This window comes from Lygodium microphyllum, chromosome 15, assembly GCF_053477565.2.
Source record: "Lygodium microphyllum isolate KBCC chromosome 15, Lygodium_microphyllum_v1.1.10, whole genome shotgun sequence".
Classification (NCBI taxonomy): domain Eukaryota; kingdom Viridiplantae; phylum Streptophyta; class Polypodiopsida; order Schizaeales; family Lygodiaceae; genus Lygodium; species Lygodium microphyllum.
Genome location: NC_141149.1, coordinates 71,391,435 through 71,419,334, shown reverse-complemented (window position 1 = coordinate 71,419,334; position 27,900 = coordinate 71,391,435). Strand labels below are relative to the sequence as shown.

Below are 27,900 nucleotides of genomic sequence, written 5' to 3'. Positions count from 1 at the left end.
CTAGGGTGCATTTTGGCCCTCCTTCAACTTGGGCGAGGAGGGTTTTGGCAGATGAAAATTTTCTTCCACGGACAACTTTTACAACTTCTTGCGCTTGACATATTAGCATTATCTTGCAGTGTAGTATTGTCGAGACTCGTGTGAATTCAACCTTAAACAACATCACTTGAGAGGCATCCTAATGAGCTGCGCTTGCACGGTTGCTAGTGTGGAGTGCTAATAGGAATTATGAAATAATTAGTAAGATAGAAAATTTCAGAAATTCAAAAAGTAAATAGGATTTTTAAGGGATAGAAATTGAAAAAAAAACGAGAGGTAAATAGGAGGGACAGAAATTAACCCCCCGATAAAAAAGAAGGTTATTCTGAGAGACAGACATATACATAAAATTTGGGAGTTTGATGAGAAAAATAGCTCAAGGAGATTGGCTATGACCTAGCGCCTACAGACAGGACAGTAAGTCGTCATCTTCTTGAGAGAGAGAGAGAGAGAGAGAGAGAGCGAGCGAGCGTGTGACAGGTATATGAGGGAGTCGCCTTGCGGTCTCCTTGATTTGAAAGCTTGATATTGGTCTTACAGTTTCTGAAACTGAGGCTGGCAGTAGCAGTTGGTTCATGACCTTCTTATGATGGTAGTCCCGGGAGGAGCCCCTGCTACAACTTCCATCTATGTCTGCAACCTCCCTCCAGGCACAGACGAGATCTTGCTTGCAGAGCATTTCGGCACCATTGGATTGATCAAGGTATGTCCCGTGCTTTCAAGCTTGCCATTTCTCTAAGTGGCACGGTCCTTTTCTCATGTACATGAATTAAGTTTTTTTCAAATCTGTCCCTTCGTCCGAGTGGCACCTTTCATTTCTCATGTAGATGAATTGAAAACTATTGAGCAATGAGGAACAGGAAAGGTCCTGAGTATTTTCACCATCTATGAATGGGATTCCAGAAAAAGGAAAGGTTCTGCATATTTTCACCATCTATTACATTTTCTGCTGCTGGTCATCAAGATGCCATGCAGACAGCCACTGCTGTTTGTGTTTGTGGTATAAATGTTATCATTTCAAGATTCTCAGGGTTACGAGTTCTCTGTTTGGTATTACCTGGAGAAAATATTGAAATATCACACCGGAAGCCTTGACAGGAACCTAAATTGTCTTCTAGTTAGTTAATCAGGAGTGATGTTTGCAGATCATTGTATTTACGACTACTAAACCTGCTGCCATTATTTAGGACACTTGAAGGATTTCAGAGTGTTGAAGGAACATGAATTGTCAAAATATTTTCTAGCAATTGGTAGTGGGCATTGTAAAGTTGCATTGCCTTCTGAGAATTTTGAATTATCCAGATTCTTTTCCAAACGCATGTATGATATGTCTATATTTGGAGGTGGGCTGCTTGATGCATTCAACAGTCTTCCAGGGATAAAGCTTTTGGTGATATGGGATATTAAAAGTCTTCTTAACTTTGTGCCAACTGCATGCAGCTTAACCATCCCATGTGAAAATGTTGTGTTGGGTCTTGCCTTGCCAACTGCATGCTGCATAACCACCCCATTCAAAGCTGTCAAGTTGGATCTGCTGGCCTTTGTGTATATGGATGCAGAGTTTCCTGTTCATGACTGATTCTTGTGAAATTTCAGAAAGACAAGAGAACTGGACGTCCAAAAATTTGGATTTACCGTGACAAGACTACAAATGCGCCAAAGGGTGATGCAATGATAACATATGAGGACCCGTATGCAGCAGCTGCAGCCATTGAATGGTTCCATAATAAAGACTTTCATGGCAGCATTATCGGGGTCTTTTTTGCAGAGTCAAAAAATAAAGACGTAGGGGATGCCAATGCACAGATGGGGTTTGGTGCTGATGCACAAATAGGTGATGACCCCAATCTTGGTGCAAACTTAGATAATAATTTTGGTGGACCAGGTGGTAGAGGGAGAGGTCGTGGAGAGCCCGGGGGGAAGGCCTGGCAACAGGAAGGAGACTGGTTGTGCCCAAATCCAAGGTCTGTGATGACTTTGGTGAGCAGCTCATACGGAAACCCTATTGTTTGATGCTTTATTCATGTAGTTTTAACTAGTAACTAAGAGCTGCAAAATGTACATATTTTTTCTGTTAAGGATGCTGTGCATTGTTTTGATGAATGTGTTTGGCAGCTGTTCAAATATTAATTTTGCTTTTCGAGGAGTTTGCAATCGTTGTGGCACTGCTCGTCCTGCTGGTACAAATGCTGGTGGTGGAGGACTTGGTGGAGGTCGAGGTAGAGGTCGAAGAGGTGGTGCTGAAGCAGGGGAACGTGGAAGAGGACCTGGCGGGCCACCTGGACTTTTTGGGCCCAATGATTGGACATGTCCTATGTATGTCATTTTATTATTCATTGAAGCAACAATGTCAGTGACAACCTCCGTCTTTACTCTTCTAAATTTGGATGGCAGGTGTGGAAACATTAATTGGGCCAAACGCACCAAATGTAACATATGCAACACAACGAAGCCTGGCCACAATGAAGGGGGGGTCCGGTAAGCTTCTAAAGGTGCAACGTTGACTTCTAGCAATCATTCATTTGTTTGTCTGCCAAAATATATTACTGCCATGTTTAGTGCAGTATCCAACATGTCACTTTCACTCCCTTGTCTGGGCAAACAAAAAGTATGGTTGGAGTTTCAAAGCACAGATTCATATGTATGTTCAAGACTGTTACTCGCCTTCCAGATCAAAGGCCGCTTACAGAATAGCCTAGTAGCAACTTCATACTTGACTGCCTGGTGAATAATATCACGATCACTACCATGTGATTGTAGCACTAGAATTTCTTGTGAGAGGCCAGCGAAAGCTCAAATATCCTATTTTTTCTTCATGTTTTTAGCTCTTCCGATGTGATGTTTGTGGGAATTTTTTATCTTTTTAGGGCCAGTGGATGTAAGATTCTTTAAGTCTTGGTCTTGGTTTTATAGATTACTATGGTATTGATTGTTTGAAGGTTGCCATGAGTTGTGATACATTCTCATGGGAAAAAGGAGTAGCCTCACAGGAAGCCTTGGGTTACCTCTTAGGTGCTATGTAGTTGCTGTCTGCTGCTCACGAAATGTGGTTGTATAAGCAGAGTTAGGTTACACAGGCTTGGGGAGCAATTCTTGCGACTGGGAACGTGAAAGATCAATCCTCCTTTACAGGCTTTGCTTTACTTTAATCAGAGATCTAATGATGAAGATATTGTTCTTCACTTGGTTGGCATCCTAGAATCTTTGGTTATGTGTCTCCTTGGTGGTGAAATGCGATTCATTTTCTATTGGTAGTCACTTTTGAATTCAAAATTCATAAATGGCTTCATGATATAGATGGAGTAAATTCTTACCAATGCCTCAAAATGAAGTGTGCTCAAGTTTCTGCTTTTTACTATATGGTGCACTTAATTCTATGATCGCATGCTTAAGAGTGTCCTCTCGAGTGAAGCTAGGAAAACCGAAACAAGACTGACTCTAATACTTTGGATTGTAAGGATGATGCATAAACCTCATGCCATGCAAGGGCCAAGTCTATTACCATTACGTGCATTTTTGTCAACACAGTAAATTTTCTTAGAAAAAGAAGAATCAATAGGACAACAAAGCCATTTTGGTGTATGCCACAGCAAACAGTCGGTTGCAGTCACCAGCAGCTGGCAACTTTGAGTTGTCTTTGTCAGCAAGTGGGGGACAAAGATGAATGGTTGAACTAGGAACATGATCTTAGAATGGGACACAGATGGGGGCAACCAAAACTAGGGGGGACTATGTGTGGGATGGCATTTAGAGAACCCAAATTACATTCTTTACGCATGCTTGAGATGGGTTTAGAATGGGGCTGAATTGTGAAAATGGGCTGAGTATGGTTTCAGTTGGGTTGATATTGGCTGAGAGTGGACTGAGATGCAAGGATGAGTTGCAAGAATGGGTTGGATGGGCTAAGATGGAAGACCGAACAAGGTTAGAACGGCTGCACACAAGAAGCACAAAATGCAGAACAAATGGCCAAAGGAAAGTCCAGAAATCGGCTGAAAACTGGCCAAATGACCACTTTTATGTGTCCATACCAAACCTGTGCAAGGTTAAGTACACCTGTGTTAGCAGATTAGCTAGTTCATGGTTGAGTCTCTACATGTGGTACATTAGGCTGGACACAGAGATATTTTAGGCATTTTATTTGCCAACATTTATTGTATTTTGGCATTATTTGCAGCAAGTCAGCTAGCATTTAACGCTGGCCAACTAGTCATATTTTTGGCATTTATTTGGCCTTTATATTCTCGAGCTTCCTCCTCATTCATTCATTACTTGATAGTTCTTGGAGAGAGGGAGCATGTGCCAGTGCCTCCGACTCACATTTCATCTGTATCGTCTCATGTCTTGATATATGGATTTCATTTCTTGAGCATACATTTGAGTTCTCATTTGTATTGTATTTTTCTTTCCCTTTCTCTTTTGTCTTGTGATTCAGCAGTTTATTACAGCTTATGTTTACCCTTCCATTGCTACACCACTTCTTACATGGTATCAGATTTTAGGATTTGTGTTCTTGTTGTGTTTTCTTGCTGATTCAGGACTGTTTTCACCCTTGTTGATCAGGTGGTTGTTGCTCTAACTAGGCGACTTGTTTTACCTTCGTTTTTTGCTGAAGTCAGCATCCGTATAGCTTGCGTGTCCGTTTTAGCTTGCGTTTTGATGTCTCTGCATCTCCTCTTGGCTGGACGCTTGCATTATCAGGCCGTTTTTGTTGTTTTTGGTAGTTTTTGACTGATTTCTTGACTTTATAGAGTAGCTTTTGTCTTATTTTGGTCAGATTTTGGGTTATATTGATGTGAACTCTTGCTTTTTGTAGTCTGTACTTGTGTTTTGATCGTGTTCCCTCTCGAAATACCTTCTCTTCTCTACTTCTCTTCTAAATCCTCTACAGATGGCTCCTCCATGCACATCCACTGATGACAAGTTTCATGGAGGTTCAGGTGAGGCTCTTACAACTTCAAAGAGGGATTCGAAGACAAAGAAGTCAAAGGCCAAGTGTTACCACTGTGGCAAGAAGGGTCATTTAAGGAAGGACTACAAAGAGTTAGCGGCTTTTAGGAAGAGAAAGGAGCAGAAGAGAAAGCGGGATGCGGACTCCTTTGACGAGTCATCCTCTGGCTTAGATTCCGATTCCGATCCTCCAGCCAAGGCGAAGTCCAAGGCGCGGAAGGGATCCTCTTTTATGGATCATGGGAAGGGCTTGGTGGCCCCTTCCTCTATTGCTTTCAAGTGGTGGTGATGAGATCATTCCTCACGACTCTCCAGTGCAAGAGAGGGAGTGTGAGAGGGTGGTGAGATGGAGCAACCGTGCCTTATCTACATTTCTCTATAGATGCACAGGATCTAGGGAGAGACATCCTTGACGCATTGACCAAAGTTTGGCAGGTACAAATCCTGGAGTTTGGATTGACATCCAGGTTAATGATGGGCTGGTTACATGATAGAGAGAGTGGGTGGCTTTTGTTTGGAGCTCACATGAGGGGACACTTTGGCGGTCTAGCCAAAGAAGGGGAATCCATGGTCATTTATGCCCTGCGGCATTGGTGACAGGATGGTTATGTATGCTACATTAGAGGCATTGTTGACAAACATTGAGAGCTGTTATGATCTTCTCTATCTTTAGAAGCTGGTACTATCGACATCAACATCAGATTCTCTCCGAGGCACCTTGGTGGTGGCTTGCGCACCCACTACTTGAGTATCCATGGTTCTACTTTGATGGACATTGTTGTATGTACTATGATGTAATTTATCATTGTATATTGTATTGTATTAGATTACCTATGATTTGAGAGAGTGTGTTAGCAGATTAGTTAGTTTATGGTTGAGTCTGTACATGTGGTATATCAAGTTGGTCACGGCACAGAGATATTTTTGACATTTTATTTGTCAACATTTATTGTGTTTTGGCATTATTTGCAGTCAGTCGGTCAATATTTAACACTGGCCGACCAATCATATTTTTGGCATTTATTTGGCCTTTATATTCTCAGGCTTCCTCCTCATTCATTCATTGCCTGACAGTTCTTGGAGAGGGAGCATGTGCCAGTGCCTCCACAACCGGTGACTCACATTGCATCTGTACTGTCTCATGTCTTGGTACATGGATTCCATTTCCTGAGTATACATTTGAGTTCTCATCTGTATTGTGTTCTTTCCATTTCTTGAGCATATATCTGAGTTCTCATTTGTATTGTGTTTTTTTTTCCCTTTCTCTTTTGTCTTGTGTTTTAGCAGTTTATTACAACTTATGTTTATGCTTCCATTGTTGCATTACTTCTGACAACTTGCTTGTGCAACCTATCCACCATTCTGATAATGATACCATTTTACATCATCTACTCTTAAGCATATTGACCGTGATATCCATCTATTTCAAGGCAGATCTAGAATTTGTAGACTACTTGCCTACCACCTTTGAATTGATTAATCTACTATTCTCATGTGTTAAAATATGCCTGGTCACCTCTTAGAATTTATGGTACATTGAAGACTGCTGATTGTGACCTTAAGGGTATTAAGGCCTTTGTTAGCCTGTTGGAAGTTTGAATAGAACTCAATGCTCCAATGCTGCTATTATAGGCTGGCTACATGGTTCCATTGTTGGGATGTACTACTCAATCCCTTGATTTGGTGGGCCCGAGGCACCTAATTGTAAGCCAAAGCTTTGTGCTAGTGCTGATTTTTATTCTCAGTTGAGAAATTACAGCAATATGTCTTCATACAGTGAGATGGACTTAAGCAGTGATGATGCCTCTTAATATAAACATTTACATGGGAATGAAAGAAATGCAATGCTTGACCTTGGATAAGGCTTAGACCATGGACAACAAGCTGAAAATTTTGCTGTTTGGCAAGATGCATGGCCTTTAGGGCATAAGGAGGCTGATGACCAGCAAAGTGAAGAGGAATTTGATGACCAGTTCAAGAATCGAACAAGGACAATAGCAAATCTCTTTGCTAAATTTGCAAAGGATCCTCAATTTACCCGATTTTTCAATGCTCTAAAGAAGGACAACAAAGGCAAGAAGAGGAAGGCGTCTTTTACACCTTTGGGATAGCAAGATGCACCGAAGACAATGCCAAACCCTTCATTTGAAGCTCCCAAAGATGGTAATGAAATAAAATAGTTGGTACCTATAGGGTAAGAAATGCAAATGCAAGGCCATCACGGAAGTGCCAATCCAATGGATTTTGGACAACCAGGCATGTATGCTATGATGGGGTAACTAGGATATTTTGATGGAAGCATGATTTTTCATGCTATGGTTGGACAAGGACTGCATATGGAAATGTATGGCACAAATCCTTATGGTATGCAAAACCCAATGCATGGTGTGTAAGGGACGATGTATTCGGGTAGGGCTGGAAATATGCAAACCCTATGTATGGCAGCATTGGCTTGATGCCTGGGGCACAATGTAGCATGTTTGGTATTGCATCTGTACCCTTGAATGCTTATGGGGCTTAAGGAATGAATGCTGGTTATGCGAATGCTCCGTTTGGCATTGGTTTTGATGTAAATTCAGCAAATGTACCCTTTTTGCAGCAACTAGTGTATGACAACTTGACACCCGAAGGGGCAACAAAAGACTATGATGAGGGTGGAAAAGCAGTGAAGTTGGAGTCCTTCAATGGTGTATAAGATAGGCTAAAAGCTTTGACTTTCATTCAGCAGTTTGATGCAGTCTATTTAGGGGGGAACTTCATGGAGTCCTCAAAGATTTGTAAGACAGCCACTTTCTTGAAAGGAAATGCATTACAATGGTGGTCCACTGTTTTGATGCAAGTTAGAGAACCGTCAACGTGGGTACAATTCAAGCAAATGTTGTATGGAATTGGTTGATAAGTACATTTGAGGTGAACATCATGACAGCTTGGAATAAGTTGGATCTAAGGAATTTAAGAATTTGGAGCATAGTTACCAGGAACGGGGAATGGGAACGGGAACGGGACCCCTTGGAACGGGGGGAACGTCCAAAGTGAGGGAATGGGAACGGAGGAAACGGTGTATATATATATATATAAAACGAGAGAGAGAGAGAGAGAGAGAGAGAGAGAGAGAGAGAGAGAGAGAGAGAGAGAGAGAGAGAGAGAGAGAGAGAGATCATATCAACCATAATTCATGAAATTAGACTCTAGAGACATAATAATCAAGTTTCAACAATAATAAAGATTCAAAACATTGTAACTAGCAATGGATTGTCGCATTCATAATTCAACATTCTAATCAATAATGTTGCATAAGTCCAACTGGCAACAAGTGTGCATTGCAAAAACACAAAATATGCACTAAACTTTAAAGCCTAAATAGTAAAGATCCAAGTTACAAGAGCTCCAATTTCCAAGTGAATACTCTAAAGTTCCAAAAGGTTAGCTACTAAGTGCTCTGATTCATGGAAGATGGCTCCACTGTGCCTGAATGCTCATCCTGCTGAACAACATCCTGCCCATCATCATCACCATCATCATCATCGTTATCTTTTTCCCAACATATAAAAGAATCAGCCTTTGCAATTGATGTACGAGCTAGCAAGCGAAGATTGGAGCTCACATAAACTAGGTCATTCGTCTTCATTGTACCAAGACGATTTCTCTTCTTTGAGTGAATGTGATTGAAAGAGCTCCATAGTTGCTCTAAACAAGAAGAGCTAATTGTTTGGCTAAGAATACTAATAGCCAAACTCTGCAACTCTGGAGCTTCTGCCCCGTAGTCCTCCCACCATAAAGCAGCCCCAATATTTATCCTGTCCTCTAGTGCATCCTCTGTACCAAACATACCTAATGTTTGCCGATATACAGAGAGCTGATTTTTAATTTTGCGTTGCATTTTACGGCTGGGATAAAGCCTTGCAAGCAATGTGTTCCAAGTCTTGACCACCTCAAGGTCTCTTTCTTGCATCTTTCCTTGAAACTCAGGATCAAGCACATATGCTGCAGCATGCATAGGAGAGTCATACTCATTCCATCTGCTAATGCATAACTCCTTGATCTACTCATACCTATTTGCATTTGGTTCCAAACTCTCCAACCTCTCAATCATGCGATCCATACCTTCATAGATCTTCCTAATGCATGGATCCATGCCATCTGCAAGCCTCAACATGTGCATAATAGGATCAACCATTTGGTTGGTGCGATTAACCTCATCCCAAAAATCTCTATCAGAAACATATGCATTACATAACACAGCAGTAGCAGTGGCAGCCCCAGTCCAATTTTCATACTCATCACTAGCAAATAGCTCCCGAATTGCACCTTTGCAATAGTGCAATCGACCAAGCATAAGAAAGTTATATGCAAATCGTGTATCCGAGTATTTAAGAAGTTCTTTGTCACTTCTCTTGCGAAACTCAGCATGCAAGTACTGATGATTACATATAAATGTGATAATCTTGTTGCCTTTCGTAACAAGAGATGCAATCCATGGCAAGTCTCCAATATCCTTCAACAAGTTATTCAAGCAATGCGCCATGCATAGACTAAAGGTGATATGTGGATACATTGCCATTAAAATGTTTCCTGCTGCCCTATTTGTAGGTTCACCATTTGCCACAAACTGCACTACATTTTCTGCCCCAACTGCCTGCACTGCCTCGCACCACTCGGATGCCAATACATCTGCACTCTTTCCGGTCTCTGAAGCATCATGACTACCAATGAAGTATACATCTCCACGAGAATATGCAACAACACCATGTATGGACCTATGGCGTGTGTCACTCCATCCATCTGCTATCAATGTCACTCCATTTCTTGCCCGTTGATTGCGAATATTTGCTGTTGCAATCTCTATGGCTACTTTCTCCTTTTGAAGCAATGTAGTCCTGATAGTTTCTGATGAAGGGGGCTTATATGTGGGTCCATACTTTGCAATCTTTGTCACCATATTTAAAAAATAAGGTGACTTGGCTGATTTGAATGCAATATGGTCATGGTAAAAAAAGTGTGCCACTGCTGTATCTGTTTCCTCTTTTTTCTTTGGTTCCCATGAAGTGTGCAATGAACTCTGTTTAACACCACGACCTGTTGCCATTGATGGCCCACGAGAAGGCTGCGTAGCCACTAATCCTGGTGGTCTTTTGCATGAAGCACCATGCCCTGTTGGGCCTTGGAGTCCATGTTGTTGGATCCACTGCTATATTTGGGGTCCTCCTGGCATGTGAATTCCCCATAGAAGTGGCTATGCGGTCAAGTAACTCCTACCTTTTCTCAATTGATACATTGGTGCAAAAACGCATCTCTTTCCCCTCCTCATGTAGAAGATGGGCTCTCACTTTATCAGCCCCACTAGTGCGAGCATATGGGCAAAGTTTGCATTTCCAAGGGCGAGCCCCTCCACCTCTCAATGGCACCCCTGCATCTACCTCATCCCACCATGACCAAGTAGTGCTTCGACTTCATCCAGTTGTTGACGAAGTACCTGCTGAGGATGATGAAGATCCCATAGATGTCAATGCTGCCATCTATATAGAAGTGACAAATAATCAGTAAATTGTAAACTTCAATGAAATTAGTAATTACAAAAATTTGCAGCCAACATTTCAACATCCATGCGTCAAAGTTCAATGAAATTGCAAAAATTTCAACCAAGGTCCAAAGTGTATCGTGTGCCGCACGCGACGTAGGCGGGAGACTCAGAGGCAGGTGGGAGAGTCAGATGCGCAGAAGTAGGCATGGCGCACGCCCATGGCCTCGGCGAGGTAGGTGTGGCAGGCCGAGCAGCCTGCAGGCGGAGGAGCAGAGCAGGAGCAGGCGGGGCAGGTGCACGGAGCAGGCGGAGGAGCACGAGCAGGCAGGGCAGGCAGGCCGTGAAATGGTAGGCGATAGGTGGGCGCAGCGGTAGGCCGCAGGTGACAGGCGGGGACGTGTGGAGCGACAGGTCGCAGGCGCAAGGGACAGGCAACAGGCGAGCGTGACAGGGGACAGGCGCAAGGGACAGGCGACAGACGAGCGTGATAGGGGACAGGCGACAAGTGGGAGGGAAACGTCAAATATGAGTTTAAAAAAATAAAATAAAAAAATTACATGGCTGGGCTGGAACGGCCGTTCCAAACAGGGAACGGTCAGGGAACGGGATGGAATGGGCTGGAACGTTTCGCCAGCGTTTCTTGGACTCGTACCTCCCGGAACGCGTTAATTCGTTCCTATGCGCCGGAACGGGCGTTCCCTGTTTCTATGATTTGGAGCAATATAATAAGAAGTTTTGGGATGCATTGTTGCCTACTATTTCTTGTCGCCTCGTACCCCTTCATGAGTAAGTGAAAAAATATGTTTGTGGGTTGTCCAAAGGAATCAGGGATTTTTGTATTAAATCCACCGTGTCTAGCATGTCTCAGCTCATAGAAATCGCTGCCACAGCCAATGCTTTGTTGCATGGAAAGGATTCAGGCTTTCTAGAGAGTGGGGAGAAATTGAATAAAAAGTTGTTTAAGGCTGAGAAAAGGGACAGATATAGAAAACAGCTTGAAAAGTGGCCAGCAAAGAAAGGGCTTGAAAACAATGCCACAAATTAGGGAATTGATGGTTGCAAATAAATGTTTTATTTTGTGAACAGGAGGGTCCCATTGCAAGGGACTGTCCCAATAGGCAACAAGCTAGAAAATCAAAAAATCAGGGAGGTTTTAAAGGAAAGAAACCCAAAACATCAATGGGATTGGTGCCTCATGTTGTTAGTGATTAGCCCAATGGTGATGCTACTGAATTGTGCAAAGCATGGGGTAAAATTAGGGATCAGTATGCATTGATTTTCTTTGATAATGGAGCATGAGCCAACTTCATCTCTGTTGATATGGTCGCTCGTCTAGGCATCACAGAAGTTGAGATGGGACCCATGGGGTGTCAAGATTGTGGGAGAGAAGGAAGGAGTCTCACTTGTAGCTTTCTTGCTTGCACAATGGGGGAATACACACAAAGGAGTTCTATTTCTTTGTATGGGAGTTCTTAGTTGTGTAAGTCAAAAGAACTCCCATACAAAGAAATAGAAGAACCCTATATATGGGTCTCAAACCAAACTCAACTAACTAAGGTGGCATACTAACTGAACCACGAACTAGAGTAGATAAGGATAGCTGTCATCTAGCTATTATTCATGGGCGGTATATCAACCGCATCTACAACTAACAAGTTGGTGACATAAATGCACAACGGTTACCGTGGCATATCACGAGTGGAGCTCGATATCTCAACACTCCCCCTTGAGCTCAATCCCAATTCCAATTCTTGTACACCAAGCAGGTCTCTGAACTTGCGCAGCTTCTCTGCGCCCAATGCCTTCGTAAATATGTCAGCTACCTGATCCTCTGTGCCGACATAAACTAGATTAATAAGACCTAGTAAGACTCTTTCTCGCACATAGTGATAATGCACCTCAATGTGCTTTCTTCTAGCATGATAGACTGGGTTATTTGCCAAGTGTATACTACTCATGTTGTCACAATAAATGACAACTGGCCCATCTGTAGAGTGATGCATATCATAAAGTAGCTTATGTAACCAAGCTACCTCACATGCAGTCATTGCTGCACCCCTGTACCCAGTCTCTGTGCTCGACAAAGCAATTGTAGGCTGTTTCTTGCTGCTCCAAGTGACTGTAGCACTCCCAAAAGAGAACACATATCCACTGGTAGATCGTCTATTAGAAATACTACCAGCTCAATCAGCATCAGTGTATCCATGCAACTGTATCTAAACCCCAGTCTCATAAAATAGTCCATACTGCAATGTGGACTTCACATACCTGAGTATGCGTCTAGCCACATCTAAATGCGGTTTCCTTGGAGCCTGCATAAACTGACTTACCAATCCAACAACATAGCTCAAATCTGGCCTGGTAATAGTCATATAAATCAAACTTCCTACTATGCGTCTATACATAGTAGGGTCTTCCAGAAGCTCACCTGCATCTCCGCTTAGCTTTACATTTTGCTCCAAAGGAACTGAAATAGGCTTACAGTCTGTCATCCCATATTTGGACAGCATGTTCAATCCATACTGCCTTTGCAAGAGCCATATCCCACTTGGTGATCTAATCACCTCAATGCCCAAGAAATAACGCAGCTTTCCCAAATCCTTCATCTCAAACTTTTGCTTCAATAGCATTTTCACATGAAGGATATCTTTATCATTGTCACTTGTCATAATCAAATCATCAACATAAATGACAAGTAGCATAATACCTTTCTTTGTTTTTCTTACATAAAGTGAGAAATCTGCCTTGGAAATCTGAAAGCCAATAGTGACAAGATACTGTCCTGTCTTGTCAGACTATGCTCTAGGTGCTTGCTTCAAGCCATACAAGGCTTTCTTCAACCTGTAAACAAACTCAGGATGAACAACATGCACATAACCTAGTGGCTGCTCCATATAGATCTCTTCTTGCAAATCACCATGCAAGAAGGCATTCTTTACATCCATCTGATGAAAAGACCATCCCTTTGATGCAGCCATAGCAATGGCTGCTCTTACGGTTGCTATCCTTGCAATTGGACTGAATGTTTCTTCATAATCAATGCCATATGTTTGTGCATACCCCTTGACTACTAATCTTGCCTTGTATCTATTCACCGAACCATCTGCATTGTGCTTCACCTTATAAATCCACTTACAACCAATTGCATTCTTATCTTTAAGCAAATGTACCAATTCCCATGTAGCATTTGCTTCCAAGGTATCCATTTTTTCATCCATGGCTTTCTTCCATTTTTCTTTTCCCATGGCTTGCTCAAAAGAAGTGGGTTCTGGTTCCTGTATCACTTTGACTATATAGGCATAATGAATGGTTGTAATGTCAGAAGTGGAGCAGCGGTGGAAGCATAAACATGTGCTGAAATAAACTGCTGAAACACGAGACAAAAAGAAAAGAAAGAACACGATACAGATGGAAACTTTGATGTATGCACGGGAAATGGAATCTCTATATCTGAACACGAGACATTCGCATACAACAGTGAGTCACTGGCTGCGTAGGCACTGGCACTGGCACTGGCTCCTCTCTCTCCACAGAGTCTGCAGATGGTGAAGATGATGATTGAGGAGGAGCACTGAGTATAAATAGGCTGAAAAAGTGGGGAGCAATAATGCTGGTCGGACAGCATTAATGTTGGTCGACTGGTGCATAAAAATGCTCCACTGGCATAAAATGCCACACCAAAAAAATACCTAAAATACCGAATAAAAATGCCCAGCCCAGATCAAGCTCAGACTCACACATGAGCTGACAAATACTCTGCTAACATGTAAATCCATCATATTTCAGTCTATCCACAGGATACCTAGCTCTAGTAGACCTGCGTAAAGTAGGCTCACTTCCAGGTGCTCTCTAAACATCCCTGGTCTTCCTTACTCCAGGTGTAACAATAGAAGTAATACCCAACTCATCATCAATGCTCTATTCTAAGCCACTGGATTCACCATCCACATAAGAGTGACCTGCATTCATATCAAACATGGGTTGATCTACCTTCTCTTTTCCTTTTCGTGATACCTGCATACCACTATCTGCATTGTTTTGAGAAGATTCTCTTGATCTCAATCTGTCTGTCCATGGTGAAGAATGTGAACCACTGCTAGAGGACACTCCAGGTCCACTAATATTTTGTGATAGCTGCTGTGAAATCTGTGTAGCATTCCCATTTTGTGCATCTACATCATCAATCACATTTACCGGTTTATACCAGCTACTCATCTCATCAAAAACATCTCTGCTTACTGTAAACTTACGAGTAGAAGGGTTATAGCATCTATACCCTTTCTGCTGCAGAGAGTAGCCAATAAAGATGCACTTCTCAGCTTTTGGATCCAACTTGGATCTCAACTCATCTGGCACATGAACATAGGCAATGCAAGAAAAAATTTTCAAATGAGAAATATCTTGTTTCCTACCAGTATACCTCTCCTTTGGAGTCATCCCATGTGAAATATGTCTTTGGGAAAGACAGAGAGAAAACGATGAAAGCCCTAAGCACCAGAGTTTCTTTTCCCAACCACGCCTAGATAAGTGCTGACACCTCTCACACGTATTCCTCTGCCAGCCGTCCACTTTTCTTGAGTCCTACTATTCTTGGACTCTCTTACTCTCTAGGCTCCCCTTAAACCCGTTTGGGCGCCCAAGAGCTCGAATGGTCATTCTCGTGCATGTTCCCCTAGATTTACCTTAATGTCACATTAAATGTCACTTTAATGTCACATTCCATATTTATGACCTTAACGTGACATTAAATGTCACTTTTAATGTCACATTAATGTCACATTTCCTTCCCCTTAAGAATTGGTTTCGTCCTTGAAAACGATACTTGGAAGGTCTAACTGTAAATCGGAAAACCTTTTCTTTAAAGTACTTACTCGCTCCCATGTTGAGCTTTCTTCTGAACAATCTTTCCACTTAACCAAACATTCCTGATAAATAGTATTCCTTGTTCGTCTATTACGAACATTTAATATTTTTTCTGGTTCATGTGGATTAGATTGGTCATAGAATAGCTCCTCAATATCATCATTTAAGATTAGATTATCCAAATCACCCAGCTTCTTCCTTAATTTACTTACATGAAAAAATAGATGTATTTTACTACCAACAGGTAGTTGAAGCTTGTAAGCAAATTCCCCCACCCTTTTAAGTATTATGAAAGGACCACAATACCTTGGTGAAAGCTTTGGACATTGTCACTTTTTCATAGTTTTAGTTTATTCAGACACCTTAAGATAGACCAATTCTCCTTCTTGAAAGGAGATGTCTCTTCGGTGAGGATCTGCATATGCTCTAGCTCGATTTTGAGCTTTTTTAATATTTTCTTGCGCAAATTTTAACATACTATTCATATCCTCCAAAAAGTCTTTAGCTGCTTGAACCTTTTCTTTATGCAGTCTTACTGCAAAAGGAGCTCTGGGCTGAAACCCATACATTAACATAAATGGACTATATCCAGTGGAAGAGTGCTTGGCACTGTTATATGCAAACTCTGCTATTGGTAAATACTCTTCCCAATTAGTTTGCCTTTTACTTACATATGCTCTAAGCATATCTTCAAGAATTTGGTTAACCCTTTCAGTTTGCCCATCTGTTTGCGGATGATCCGCCGTACTCATGCTAAGTTTAGTATCCAATTTCCTAAATACCGCACGCCAAAAATGGCTATCAAATTTTCTATCCCGATCAGAAACTATATTTGCCGGAAGGCCATACAATCGGTATATGTTCTCTACGAACAATCTAGCCAATTCTGGTGTTTTAACATCAGTTGAAGTTGGAATGAATCTAGCCATTTTGGTTAATCTATCCACAATCATCCACACAGAGTCGTGCCCCCTCTGTGTTCTAGGTAAAGCAACAATAAAGTCCATGGAGATACTCTCCCATTTTCCCGAAGGAATTTCTAATGGATGAAGAAGTCCTCCCATTTTTAATCTTTCAGCTTTATTAACCTGGCATTTATTACATTTGACCACATAGTCAAGGACGTCCTTATTCATTCCAGGCCAATAGAACTGCCTTTTAATAAGCTTATAAGTCTTATTAACTCTTGGATGTCCTGCGCTAGGGGTATCATCTGGCGCCTTATTTCTGTATCTTTCGGGACACATACCCTACCCTTGTAGAGTAAATAACCATTATCAATGGTAAAATTCTTCCACTTGAATCCAGTTTGAGCAATCCCTGATGCTCCATTTCCTTGTTGAACATCCTCAGATATTCCTTCCTCAGTAGAAGCACTTTCATTTGGATCCCCATTTTTTATTGCTTCCCATATATTGGAATATGCCGGATCAACTTGACATTTCCCTTTTAAAGATTCAAGCAAGTTGGAAGTGAATTGAGTAAAACTCAATTCATTAATGATGGGCATTCTGCTGAGTGCATCAGCTACTATATTATACTTTCCTTTTCTATATCTTATCTCATAGTCGAACTCTTGGAGGAGTTCGGCCCATCTGGCTTTACGCCCGCGTAAATCCGGTTGATCATTAAGCCACTTAATGCTTTCATGATCCGATAAAATCAAAAGTTTGGCACCATACAAATAGTGCCTCCATTTCTTCATTGCATGTACTATTGCATACAGCTCCCTCTCATAAACAAAATAATTCTGTTTTGCACGGTCTAATTTCTTGCTTTCAAAAGCAACTGGTCGACCTTCTTGTAATAAGACTGCGCGTATTGCCTTATCACTGGCATCAGCTTCAACCACAAATGGTTTATTGGGATCCACTATTAATAGTACTGGAGCTGTAGCAATAGCTACCTTAAGTTTTTGAAAACTTTCATTTTGATCTGTTCCCCGATTAAAACTTTTCCCTTTCCCTTTAAGTTGGTCTGTCATTGGAACAGCTATTTTGGCATAATCTCGAATGAATCTACGATAAAATCCAGATAAACCTAGGAAGATCTGCAGCTCTTCCAGGTTCCTTGGAGGTGGCCATTCAATAATTGCCCTTACTTTTTTTGGATCCATGTTGATTCTCTCTTTCGAGATAATATGCCCCAAATATTTGACCTCTTGTGCAAAGAATTCACATTTAGTTTTCTTCGCATAAAGGGAATGTGTTCTTAACAGTTAGAATACTAATTGTAAGTGTTCCAAATGTTCTTCTCTTGATTTATTAAATATCAAGATATCATCCAAGAAGACTACTACAAAATGTCCTAGATAGGGCCGTAAAACACTATTCATCAGCTTCATAAAGGTAGCTGGTGCATTAGTGAGGCCAAAAGGCATCACCAAAAAATCATAATGCCCGTATCTAGTACGAAATGCTGTCTTGGAAACATCTTGTGCCTTAATTCTTACTTGGTGATAACTTGATCTTAAATCTATCTTTGTGAAGAATTTTGCCCCTTGTAATTGATCAAAAAGATCTTCCATTCTGGGCATAGGAAATTTATTCTTCACCGTTATTTTATTAAGTGCTCTATAGCCAACACAAAGTCGCATAGAACCATCTTTTTTTTTACCAATAAAATTGGTGAAGCCCAATGTGAATTACTGGGTTGAATAAACCCTTTATCCAGGTAATCCTTAATTTGTCTTTCAACTTCTTGATGCTGTGTTTCACTTAACCTATACGGTGGTTTTGAAATAGGGTGTGTGTCCTTATTTATATCAATTGGGTGATTTATATTACCCCTATTTGGTGAAAGACCACTTGGTAAATCAGAAGGAAACACATCTTTAAAATTATCTAACAAACTACTCAATTCATTATTAATATTCAACTCACAAACATAAGAAAATTGTTGCTTTATATTACAGAAAGTAAAAGTATTCTGTAGAGGAAGAGACCATAGCATATATACCTCACAAACTTCCTTCTTTATCAGCTTCTGAACTTCAGTAGAACACAACAAAGGATTATTAGATACTTCATGTTCACCTTGAATAACAAAAGTCTTACCATCTCTTTCAAATTCCAGTGTATTATGGTGATAACTACGTTTTAAGGATGGTTCCAATCCCCATAGCCACTCCCTCCCTAGAGCAATATCAGCTCTTTCCATGTTCATAATTTGAAAATCAAGTTTATCTTTATATCCTTGAATCTCAATTTCCAAATTGGATACCATTGTATCCCATATTTTATTGTCTTGGCCTTGCATCATACGAACAACATATTGATGCCCACTGTTTTGTTGGGGAAGTTTCAATTTTTTTACAAGTGCATAATTTATAAAATTATGTGTGGCAGAGTCATCAATCATGACTCTAACCCTTTTTCCAGCTATCAATCCATGTACTCTAAGTAAATCACGTGGCCCAAAAGTAGGCTGCCACATAGAAGTTGACATACAACACCTATGTTGTACATCCATGTGCAAGACCTCTAAAGATTTGTACTTTTCATGGTCCTTTAATTCTAAGGTCTGCACTACATGGATTTGTTTTTCTTTTCCCTTGCCCTTGTCCTTATCATTTCCTTTGTCTTCCCCCTTTTTCTTTTGAGGGCAATTCCAAGCAGCATGGTTAGGGGATAGGCAATTGAAACACAACTTTTCTTTTTTGGCCTTATCAAAGTCATCAGGACTTAACTTTGGCCTCATATATGGTTTCTTTTCAAAAGGTTGTTTTTTACCCTTAAAAAATGGCATTTTCCTTTTAAATTTGCCCACAAATTTTGAGGTTTCCAATTCCTTAGACTTGGGCTCCGTATCAGTGAGACTAGTGAGTGTACCTGGACGCATACTATCTTCATGAATTAATGCAAATTTAATTGCCTCTTCCAGCGTCTTAGGTAAACTCCGTTTTACTTCCTTTTTACAGGCTTTATCTAGTCCCCTAATGAATCCTCTTGTTTTTTGGAATTCATCTATTCCTTCCAATTTGAGGATTATCTCACGATATTTGTTCAGATATGTTAGTAGGGGTCGTCCCTTTTGTCTGACATAATCCCAATCTTCCCAATTTCTTTCCATTTCATTTTCATGAAGAAATTCTTTCAAAAAGACAGATTCAAATTGAGCCCAATTTTCAGGTATTTTATTCGCCTCCTTTAAAGTTCGCCACCACTTATATGCTTTGGGTCCCAAATTTAAACTAGCCTCCAGTGCTTGGAGATGTGGTGGGGTATTTTTTAATTTATGTAAATCTTCCCATTTTTGGAGGAAATTAAAGATTGTGTCTTTATTCCTATCTTTTTTTTCCCCGTAAAATTGAGGTGTTTTCATATCCTTTAGAATTGGATTATCCCTCAATTTATGGTAAGGTTGGGGTTCCTTAGGATCTCGCATAGTTACATCTAAATCTTTCGATGAAGATGGGACATCCGAGATTTCTATGTTATTTTTATCTCTTTCCAACAATAAAGTTAATTGAGATTTTATTTCAGTGAGTGTTTGAGTTAAAAATTCCATTTGAACCCCCTGAGCTTGCACACGAGGAATAAGATCATCAAATTGCTCTCGTGTAGCAAAAAATTCTTCCCACTGTTCTTCTTGCATTTCTGGTTTCTGGGGATCTACCATAGGGTGGTCCCCAGAACTAGAACCTTCCATTACTTTCTCTTTCTCTCTTTTTGCCATTAATACACTAGAATTGGAAAGCAAAGATAAGAAATTTGTATACAAAGTAAAGTACTTCCCTGATTTTAATGGCAGGCAGTGGCTGCTGGTTTGGAAAGAAACTCGAAGAGTAAGAAACAGATTTTATCTTCGCGGACAAAGTCAGTCACGCCGAAAATGGAGCTTCTTTGCAGAACGACTAGTATTCAGCTCCCTTCTTTAATAATCACGCAGACCATTAATGTTCTTTTCCTGAATTTACTTTCTGCTGAACCTGTACTTGTAATATAAATACAGCCGAGGCTGAAAAGAAGAAGTCCGAACACGCAGTCGACTGATCCAACACGTATCAGAAAAGAACTTCAACTTCAGCCCGTGAAAAGGAGAATAATGCGTGTCTTGTTGGTGTGTTCATGGAGGAGCATTCACAGACAGACATGGGCAAGATTCGATGGCCCACGATTAGCTTACGTGTTTTTTTAAACAGGCGTAAAAAGAATGGCTGTCCTTTCGATATGTTTCGTGACCACAATTACACGTCACGTTAAGTTTTTCGTGACGTGTCACGTTACGTCTGACCAGTGGCTTACGGATCGTTACGGGGTCCGTTGACTGTTGTCGACTAAATTAATAGCGGGCACTTGACGTTTGACCACGACTTTACGGGTCCGTCGACTGTCGACTGAACAGATCGTGAAGCACTTGTCCGTCGATTGTCGACTGAACAAATCGTGGAGCACTTGTCCGTCGCTATACTTTCGTTGAAGATCTCCAGGAATTCTCACGGCTCTGATACCAATGAAATATGTCTTTGGGAAAGACAGAGAGAAAACGATGAAAGCCCTGAGCACCAGAGTTTCTTCTCCTCCCAACCACGCCTAGATAAGTGCTGGCACCTCTCACACGTATTCCTTTGCCAGCCGTCCACTTTTCTTGAGTCCTACTATTCTTGGACTCTCTTACTCTCTAGGCTCCCCTTAACCCCGTTCGGGCGTCCAAGAGCCCGGACGGTCATTCTCGTGCATGTTCCCCTAGATTTACCTTAATGTCACATTAAATGTCACTTTAATGTCACATTTCATATTTATGACTTTAACATGACATTAAATGTCACTTTTAATGTCACACCATAAATTGCTGCAGTGGGAGTCCTGTTCATTATGTAGACTGTTGTAGCAACTGCTTCAGCCCAGTAAAAATCTGGCATGTCTTTTTCATTGAGCATGGCACGAGATATCTCTCCAATATGTCTATTTTTTCTTTTTGCAATTCCATTTTGTTGTGGGGTATGACTGCATGAATATTGTTGCTTTATGCCATGCTCCTGTAGGAACCTTGCAAACTCACTCCATCTAACCTTAGGCATTTTATTTGCAGGCTTGTTTCTTTTTCAACCATAGCTTTAAGAGTTTTGAAATGCCTAAAAACTTCACTTTTCTTTTTCATAAAATACACCCAAACTTTTTTGCTATAGTCATCAATAAAAGTAACAAAATAATGACAGCCTCCAAGAGATGCAGCTTTAGTAGTTTACACATTAGAGTGGATTAATTCCAATGGCTTCTTACTCTCTTGAACATGTCTAAGAAATGGTTTTTTTGCATATTTTTCAAATTGACAGGCTTCACATACCTTATGCATTTCTGCAACCTTGAATTTAGGCAATCCTGCAATAATATTTTGGGCATGCATTGATTTAAGTCGCTGTACATTAACATGATCAATGCGTTTATGCTAGATATCAATATCTGCAACCACACCGGTCCCATGTGCAAACATTGTTGCACTCAATTCAGGCATGTCTGCATCCAATGTAAACATTCTGTTCTTCATTTTTTCTTTTGTTATCAAGCGACCTTTATTTTTCATATCCTCAACAAAGCATCCATGAGGATTAAATCTGACCTGCAAGCCTTGCTCAACCATTTGATCAACAGAAACCAGGTTCTTGGTGATATTCGGGACATGAAATACATCCAACATGTATTTTTTTTTCCCATCCTGCATAGACAAGAAAAAATATGTACAGTATCATTACGAGTCTCCACAAATCCTGGTTTTTCCGTTGTCCTTGCATCTTGCATCCATTCTGCATGACCTGTCATGTGGTTTGACGCACCTGAGTCAACATACCACACTTCGTTGCTTTCTTTTGTACTTGTCACAGAATTGTTTATGTGTTGGACCATAAACAAATTCTCATTTCTGTCATCACCCTGTCTACTAGAAGATGCATAATTCTCTTTTTGTAATTTTCCATTTATGATGTCATTCTGCTTTTTATAGCAGCCTTTAGCCATATGACCCATTTTACCACAGTAGTAGCATTCAACATTGCTGTTTGCATTTTGGCTTCTTTGCTATCCACCACGACCTCTTTGGCTCCCCCTGCCTCTAGAGTTACCACGTCCTCCCCTATAGGAGTGGTTTTCTTGAGTTTGCTGCATATTCTGATTTCTACCACGGCCTCCAGATCGGCCTCCTCTACCTCTGCCTCTTCCAGCATTTGAGTAGAAGACAGTTTCTTTTGAAGTTCCTCCTGAAGAAGATGCACCACCATTTCTCTGCTCCTCAGAAATTAGAAGAGCAATCAACTTCTTAAAATCAGGAAATCTTTTACGGACGAAAATGGATGTTCGAAACTGTGCATAATCCTTTCCTAGACCATTCAAGGTCAGAGAAACTAAATCATCATCTTTCACTAGCGACCCATTGAAAGCAAGTGCATCTGCAATCTTCTTTACCTTCATGTGGTAGTCATTGATACTCATATTTTCTCTTTGCACGTTGTGCAACTCTTGCTTGAGCTGCATTTTCCTGGCTTGCGTATTTGTGCTATACATTTTTGACAAAGTATCCCATGCCTCCTTTGGTGTACTTGCATCTTGAATATGCACAATCATAGAATCTGAAATACTGATAGACAGCCAGTACATAACTTTCCTGGCTCTCTCATGTCATGCTTTAAATGACTGCATTTACTGTTGATTGGGAATATCAGGAAGAATTGGTTTTTCTTCATTTCTTGCAACGAATTTTCAATATCCTTTTTTCTTAAGGAAATTCGTCATTCTAAACTTCCATGCTTGGAAGTTGTTCTTGTCAAGCTTTTCAGTGACAATCTGTGAAAGAGAATCAAACGCCATTACAGAACACTGCAAAAAATTCTGTCACTATAAAAAACACAGCTTCAGCCTCACAAGGGCAAATCTGCAAAACTGACGAAAGTGGTAAGTGACCACACAGTCACTTCCTAGTGACGATTTTGCATCAACAGGCAACAAGGATGATTCTGTAACTCCCAATGTCTCTGCGCACAGGCATACGATGCAATTTCTACAGTAACTTTTCACCGACCTGTAGAACAGTATCGCAGAGCATAAAACAATGCCTTTTCCTGAGTGCGTGCAGAAAACTTCTGCCTTAAAAACAGGCCCCAAAATGGCCTCAAATAAAAAAAAAGAGCAACCTAGGGCTAAAGGTATACCATGGCGTCACCATATGCATACAGTGATTGATTCTCGTGCAAAAAAGATCACTGTTCAGCATATGTGAAAGATACTCACACTTGATGTAAAGTTGGATGGATTATGGCATATGTGCATTGACTATCATGCTTTGAATAAAGCACGATCAAGATTGTTTTCAATCCCTTGATATGCCTTTTAATCTAACAATGTTCTGATGCATTTAGGCATGGATCATTCTAGAGGTGGCCAAGCCTTGTATCTTGTTTACTTGCCCTTTATCTAAAGGGGTCTTCCAGTGACTTGTCTCATACACTTCACATCTTTCTTTTCTCCTAGGCTCTCTGTACAATTTTAAAATGGAACTCCTGTTGAGAACTTGTATCTGATGCTTCTGCAATAGATAGATGCGAACTTCTGGTTTGCTTTTTAGTTTGTACATGATTAGTGTTGTAGGTTTTGTCTGGGTTCTGATCTGGATATATTTGCAGTGAAGGGCGAGCTGGAGGATACAAAGAGTTTGATGAAGCAGAGCTCGAAGAGACCAAGCGGAGACGTAGAGAAGCAGAGGAGGTACTAAGCTATAGACAACTCTGTGTTAAAAGCTCTAAAAGTCCAATGCATTGTATTATAATTTATGTGGTCAATCTGTCTTGTTTTTTGGTCAGGATGATGGTGAGATGTATGATGAGTTTGGTAATCTGAAGAAAAAGTTTCGCATTAAAGCAAAGCAGGAGGATTCAAGCTCTGTTCCAGCTGCTGCTGGCATTGGAAAATCTGGCTGGGATAAGGAAGATCTTGGTGTCATGGATCGTGAAAAAAGTAAAGAAAGGGGTAAAGAGAGCTACAGGGAGTTTGATAGTGAACGCCGCAGGGCAGGGGACAGTCACAATGGCTATCGATCATTTGACGATGATGACTATAGTTCACATGATAAGGGGGGCTATGATAAAGGAAGAGAAAGAGACCGTGATTGGCATGACTATGACCGGGACCGTGACCGTGATCGTGATCGTGATCGTGATCTTTACAAGGAAAGAAGTCGGGAAAGAGATCGTGAACGGGATAGAGAGAAAGGAAGGTATAAAGATAGAGACCGCGAAAGAGACAGGGACAGAGATAGAGAAGGGGGTTGGTCGAAAGAGAGAGAGCGGGGTCGAGAGAGGTTTGTGGACTGATTAAACTCAGTTCTTAGTTAGTCTGGACAGACTGAAATCAGCCCTTCAAGTCTTTTAGAAGTTTTGTGACATTGTGGCCACTGTCATTTGTATGAGAATATTTGTGCCAAGTTGTAATTTCTCAATCTGCATTTCGATGAAAGTAGCCATGCATTTTGTCTCGTAGATATGCTGTAGGAGATTGTTGTTAAGTGGTTAGACAGTCGAGCCCTTCTTGATTAGAAACTGGGTCAGCTTAGCTGTCTACAACTAGTCCATCTATATATTTTCCTCGTGATTACATGCCAGATCTGGTGGGTAAGGCATGGGCAGGAATGTTTCTTTGGTTAGTGAGGTTGATAGCTCATATGTCTGAGGTAACTTGGTTGCAGCTGTACAGAGCTGTCCTAGGGCAATGAGCAGGAAAGGTAGTGCTTATAGTAAGCGGCAAATCCATCATGGTATAAAAATTCTCTTCTGTGCTTTGAGTCCCTTGGCAAGCTTGTCAAAGTACCAGCTTGATTCTTCTATTTATTCAAAAAAGGTTACATTCAGTCAATGTATCAGGTGAGAAAAAATAGTTAGTGCATGTTAAATGCAACCTATTGCTGGTGTATTAATCTTGCAGGGATTCTTTTGGCAGGATGTACACCCAACACCCATGCAATATTTACAAATATAATATTTCTTGGAAATTTGAACTTGTTTTGCACGAACATGCAAATGGAGAACGCTGTTACTTCTGTTGACATGTCCATTCAGTGTCAAGTTTTCAGGCTTTCAGGCTTTCATGTAGAGGCCTATGGTTGAGCACTGTCATTTGTGCTGGTTTGTCAGGAGTCTTGATTTTTATCTTGGTAAAGAAATCACTAGAACCTTGCTCTATGTGTGAGAGTGCGCAGCGAAAGAAGAACACGAACACAGAGGAGAGGAGAGAGAAAGCAGAGAATGAAGGAAGAATGTCTGCATTGACTGAGATGAATGCTGAATACACTGGAATGGACAGAACAGTCCCTGCACGCAGCCCGGAGCGTCAGTGAGGGAACCAGGACAGACTGGAGGCAGAGGCAGCACCAATGCCGGAGACGGAGACGGAGGGAGCAGTGCTGTAACTGCAGAGTACAAGTGCTGGACTGACTGGAGGGGCTGCTATAAATAGCAGCCAGCCAGCAAACTGGCCGACCAGCCAAACTGGCCGACCTGGCCAGATTTGGCCGACCAGCCAGATCTGGCCGACTGCCCAGAATAATGGGCAGTCAGCCCAAAAACAGCCCAGTTTGGGCTGTAAAATGCCCAAGGCTGCATGCTGACTAAAGCAGCCATAAAAACACACTGACAGAGCTCCTCTTTCTCCTGTCAGACTCTGACAGGAGCTCACAACCAGCAGATGACAGATTGAGACTGAAAAAGAGCAGGCTAACACCCCCTCTCAACTCCTGGGAGGGTCTGAAGACCCAAGAACCGCATGTGATGAAGCAAAGAAGCCTGAGGCAACGGCTTCGTAAAGAGATCAGCTGCATTGGCCGCCGTAGGACAATAGGCCACCACCAGCTCCGAATCCACGATCCGCTCTCGAACATAGTGATACTGAACCTCAATGTGCTTCGTGCGAGCATGAAACACCGGGTTCTTGGCCAGAGCAAGAGCACTCTGGTTATCCACGCGCAGCTCCGTAGGTCCGGTCTAGGAAAAGCCAATCTCCGCGAGTAAGCGACGGAGCCAAATTGCCTCCATAGCGGTCGAACATAAGGCCCGATACTCAGCCTCTGTAGAAGAAAGTGCCACAGTAGGCTGCTTCTTGCTGCTCCAAGAGACAGCACCAGATCCAAGGGTGAGAGCATAACCTGTAGTGGATCGCCTCGTATCCACATCACCTGCCCAATCAGAATCACTCCATCCAGAAAGGGTAATCCCATCTCCATACATGATCCCAAAGGATCGAGTCCCCTGTAAATAGCGAAGAACCCGCAAGGCCGCCTGCCAGTGATCCTGGGTAGGAGTCTGCATAAAGGAAGACAGTAAAGCCACCACAAAAGATATATCCGACCGAGTGTGAAGCAGCCAGATAAGAGAGCCGACAAGGCACCTGTAACGGGTGGGATCGGTAAGAGGAACTCCAGCTGTCAAAAGCTTGGACTCGGGGTCCATGGGGCAGGAGATAGGCCGACAATCAGCCATATCAAACTCCGAAAGAAGCTCGGAGATGTACCTGTGCTGCGAGATAAAGATGCCCTGTGCCATCTGATAGATCTCCAGACCTAGAAAGAAGTGAAGGATCCCTAGATCCGTCATGTCAAACTCCTGCTGAAGAATGGACCGTGTATGCTCCACCTGTTGAGTGTCGCTCCCTGTAATGATAAGATCATCCACATACAAGATGAGGAACACCGAAAGAGAATCCACAACCCGTAAGTAGAGATTGGGATCGTAAGCGGAGCGTGCAAAGCCACTCTGTAGAAAGAAGCGGTCAATCCGCCGGTACCAAGCACGAGGAGCTTGCTTGAGGCCATAAAGAGCCTTCCGCAGCCGGTAGACATGATCCTCCTTCCCCTGCACAAGAAAACCAGGAGGCTGTGAAACATAAGTCTCCTCCTCAAGAACGCCATTCAGAAAAGCAGACTTGACGTCCATCTGAAAGACAGGCCAACGGTAGTGAGCAGCAAGAGCCAAAAGAACTCGGATGGTAGACATCCTGGCTGTAGGAGCAAAAGTCTCAAAGTAATCCAACCTTGCACGTTGAGCAAAACCCTTGGCAACAAGCCTAGCCTTATGCTTGTCCAAGGAGCCATTTGCAAGATATTTGGTCTTAAAGACCCATTTTACACCAATCACCTTCCGTTTCGCGGGATGCGGAACAAGCTCCTACGTATGGTTTCGCTCGATGGAATCGAGCTCGGCTTGCATAGCCTGTCTCCAAATATCCTGTGCAAGAGCCTCCTCCACAGTGGAAGGCTCGGAATCCTGAAGAATCTGTGACATAGGAGCATAGTTCACACATAGTGAACTATCCTGCTGAGCTTGTAAACGCGCTGATCGACGGGGACCTGTAGAAGAAGCAGGAAAGTGAGTAACACCTGAATCCTGCATGAGCCGGCGATACCATAAAGGAATCCTGAGAGACTCCTTTTGCTGTGAGGGAGACCTCGGGGTCTCCGGAACCTGTACAGCACCCATATCGGAGAGGGAAGCCCCCTCACCGAGTGAAGGTAGATCCTCCGCATCTGAAGAAGGCTGCATATCCCGTGAA

The 27,900-nt window shown here is 41.8% G+C and overlaps 1 protein-coding gene across 2 annotated transcripts; it reads left to right on the top strand.

The window, feature by feature from the left end:
- Positions 1-374: 374 nt before the first annotated feature.
- On the top strand, positions 375-25,291 carry TAF15 (TBP-associated factor 15). 2 transcript variants are annotated; one of them, XM_087694303.1, is made up of 7 exons: positions 375-456; positions 580-742; positions 1,636-2,003; positions 2,155-2,355; positions 2,434-2,517; positions 23,988-24,069; positions 24,165-25,291. In XM_087694303.1, the coding sequence occupies exons 2-7, from the start codon at positions 626-628 to the stop codon at positions 24,672-24,674; spliced, it is 1,362 nt and encodes a 453-aa protein (XP_087550429.1). In that variant the 5' UTR covers positions 375-456; positions 580-625; the 3' UTR covers positions 24,675-25,291. The 2 variants fall into 2 exon arrangements, with proteins under 2 accessions (XP_087550429.1, XP_087550427.1); XM_087694301.1 differs by lacking the exon at positions 375-456 and having other exon boundaries at positions 463-742.
- Positions 25,292-27,900: the final 2,609 nt, after the last annotated feature.

Bases quoted from the DNA above. Each gene is read 5' to 3' on its own strand.
- TAF15 (XM_087694303.1), top strand. From the start codon at position 626: ATGATGGTAGTCCCGGGAGGAGCCCCTGCTACAACTTCCATCTATGTC. The intron at 2,518-23,987 runs GTAAGCTTCTAA...ATATATTTGCAG, and splicing joins CACAATGAAGGGGGGGTCCG to TGAAGGGCGAGCTGGAGGAT. The intron at 24,070-24,164 runs GTACTAAGCTAT...TTTTTTGGTCAG, and splicing joins GACGTAGAGAAGCAGAGGAG to GATGATGGTGAGATGTATGA.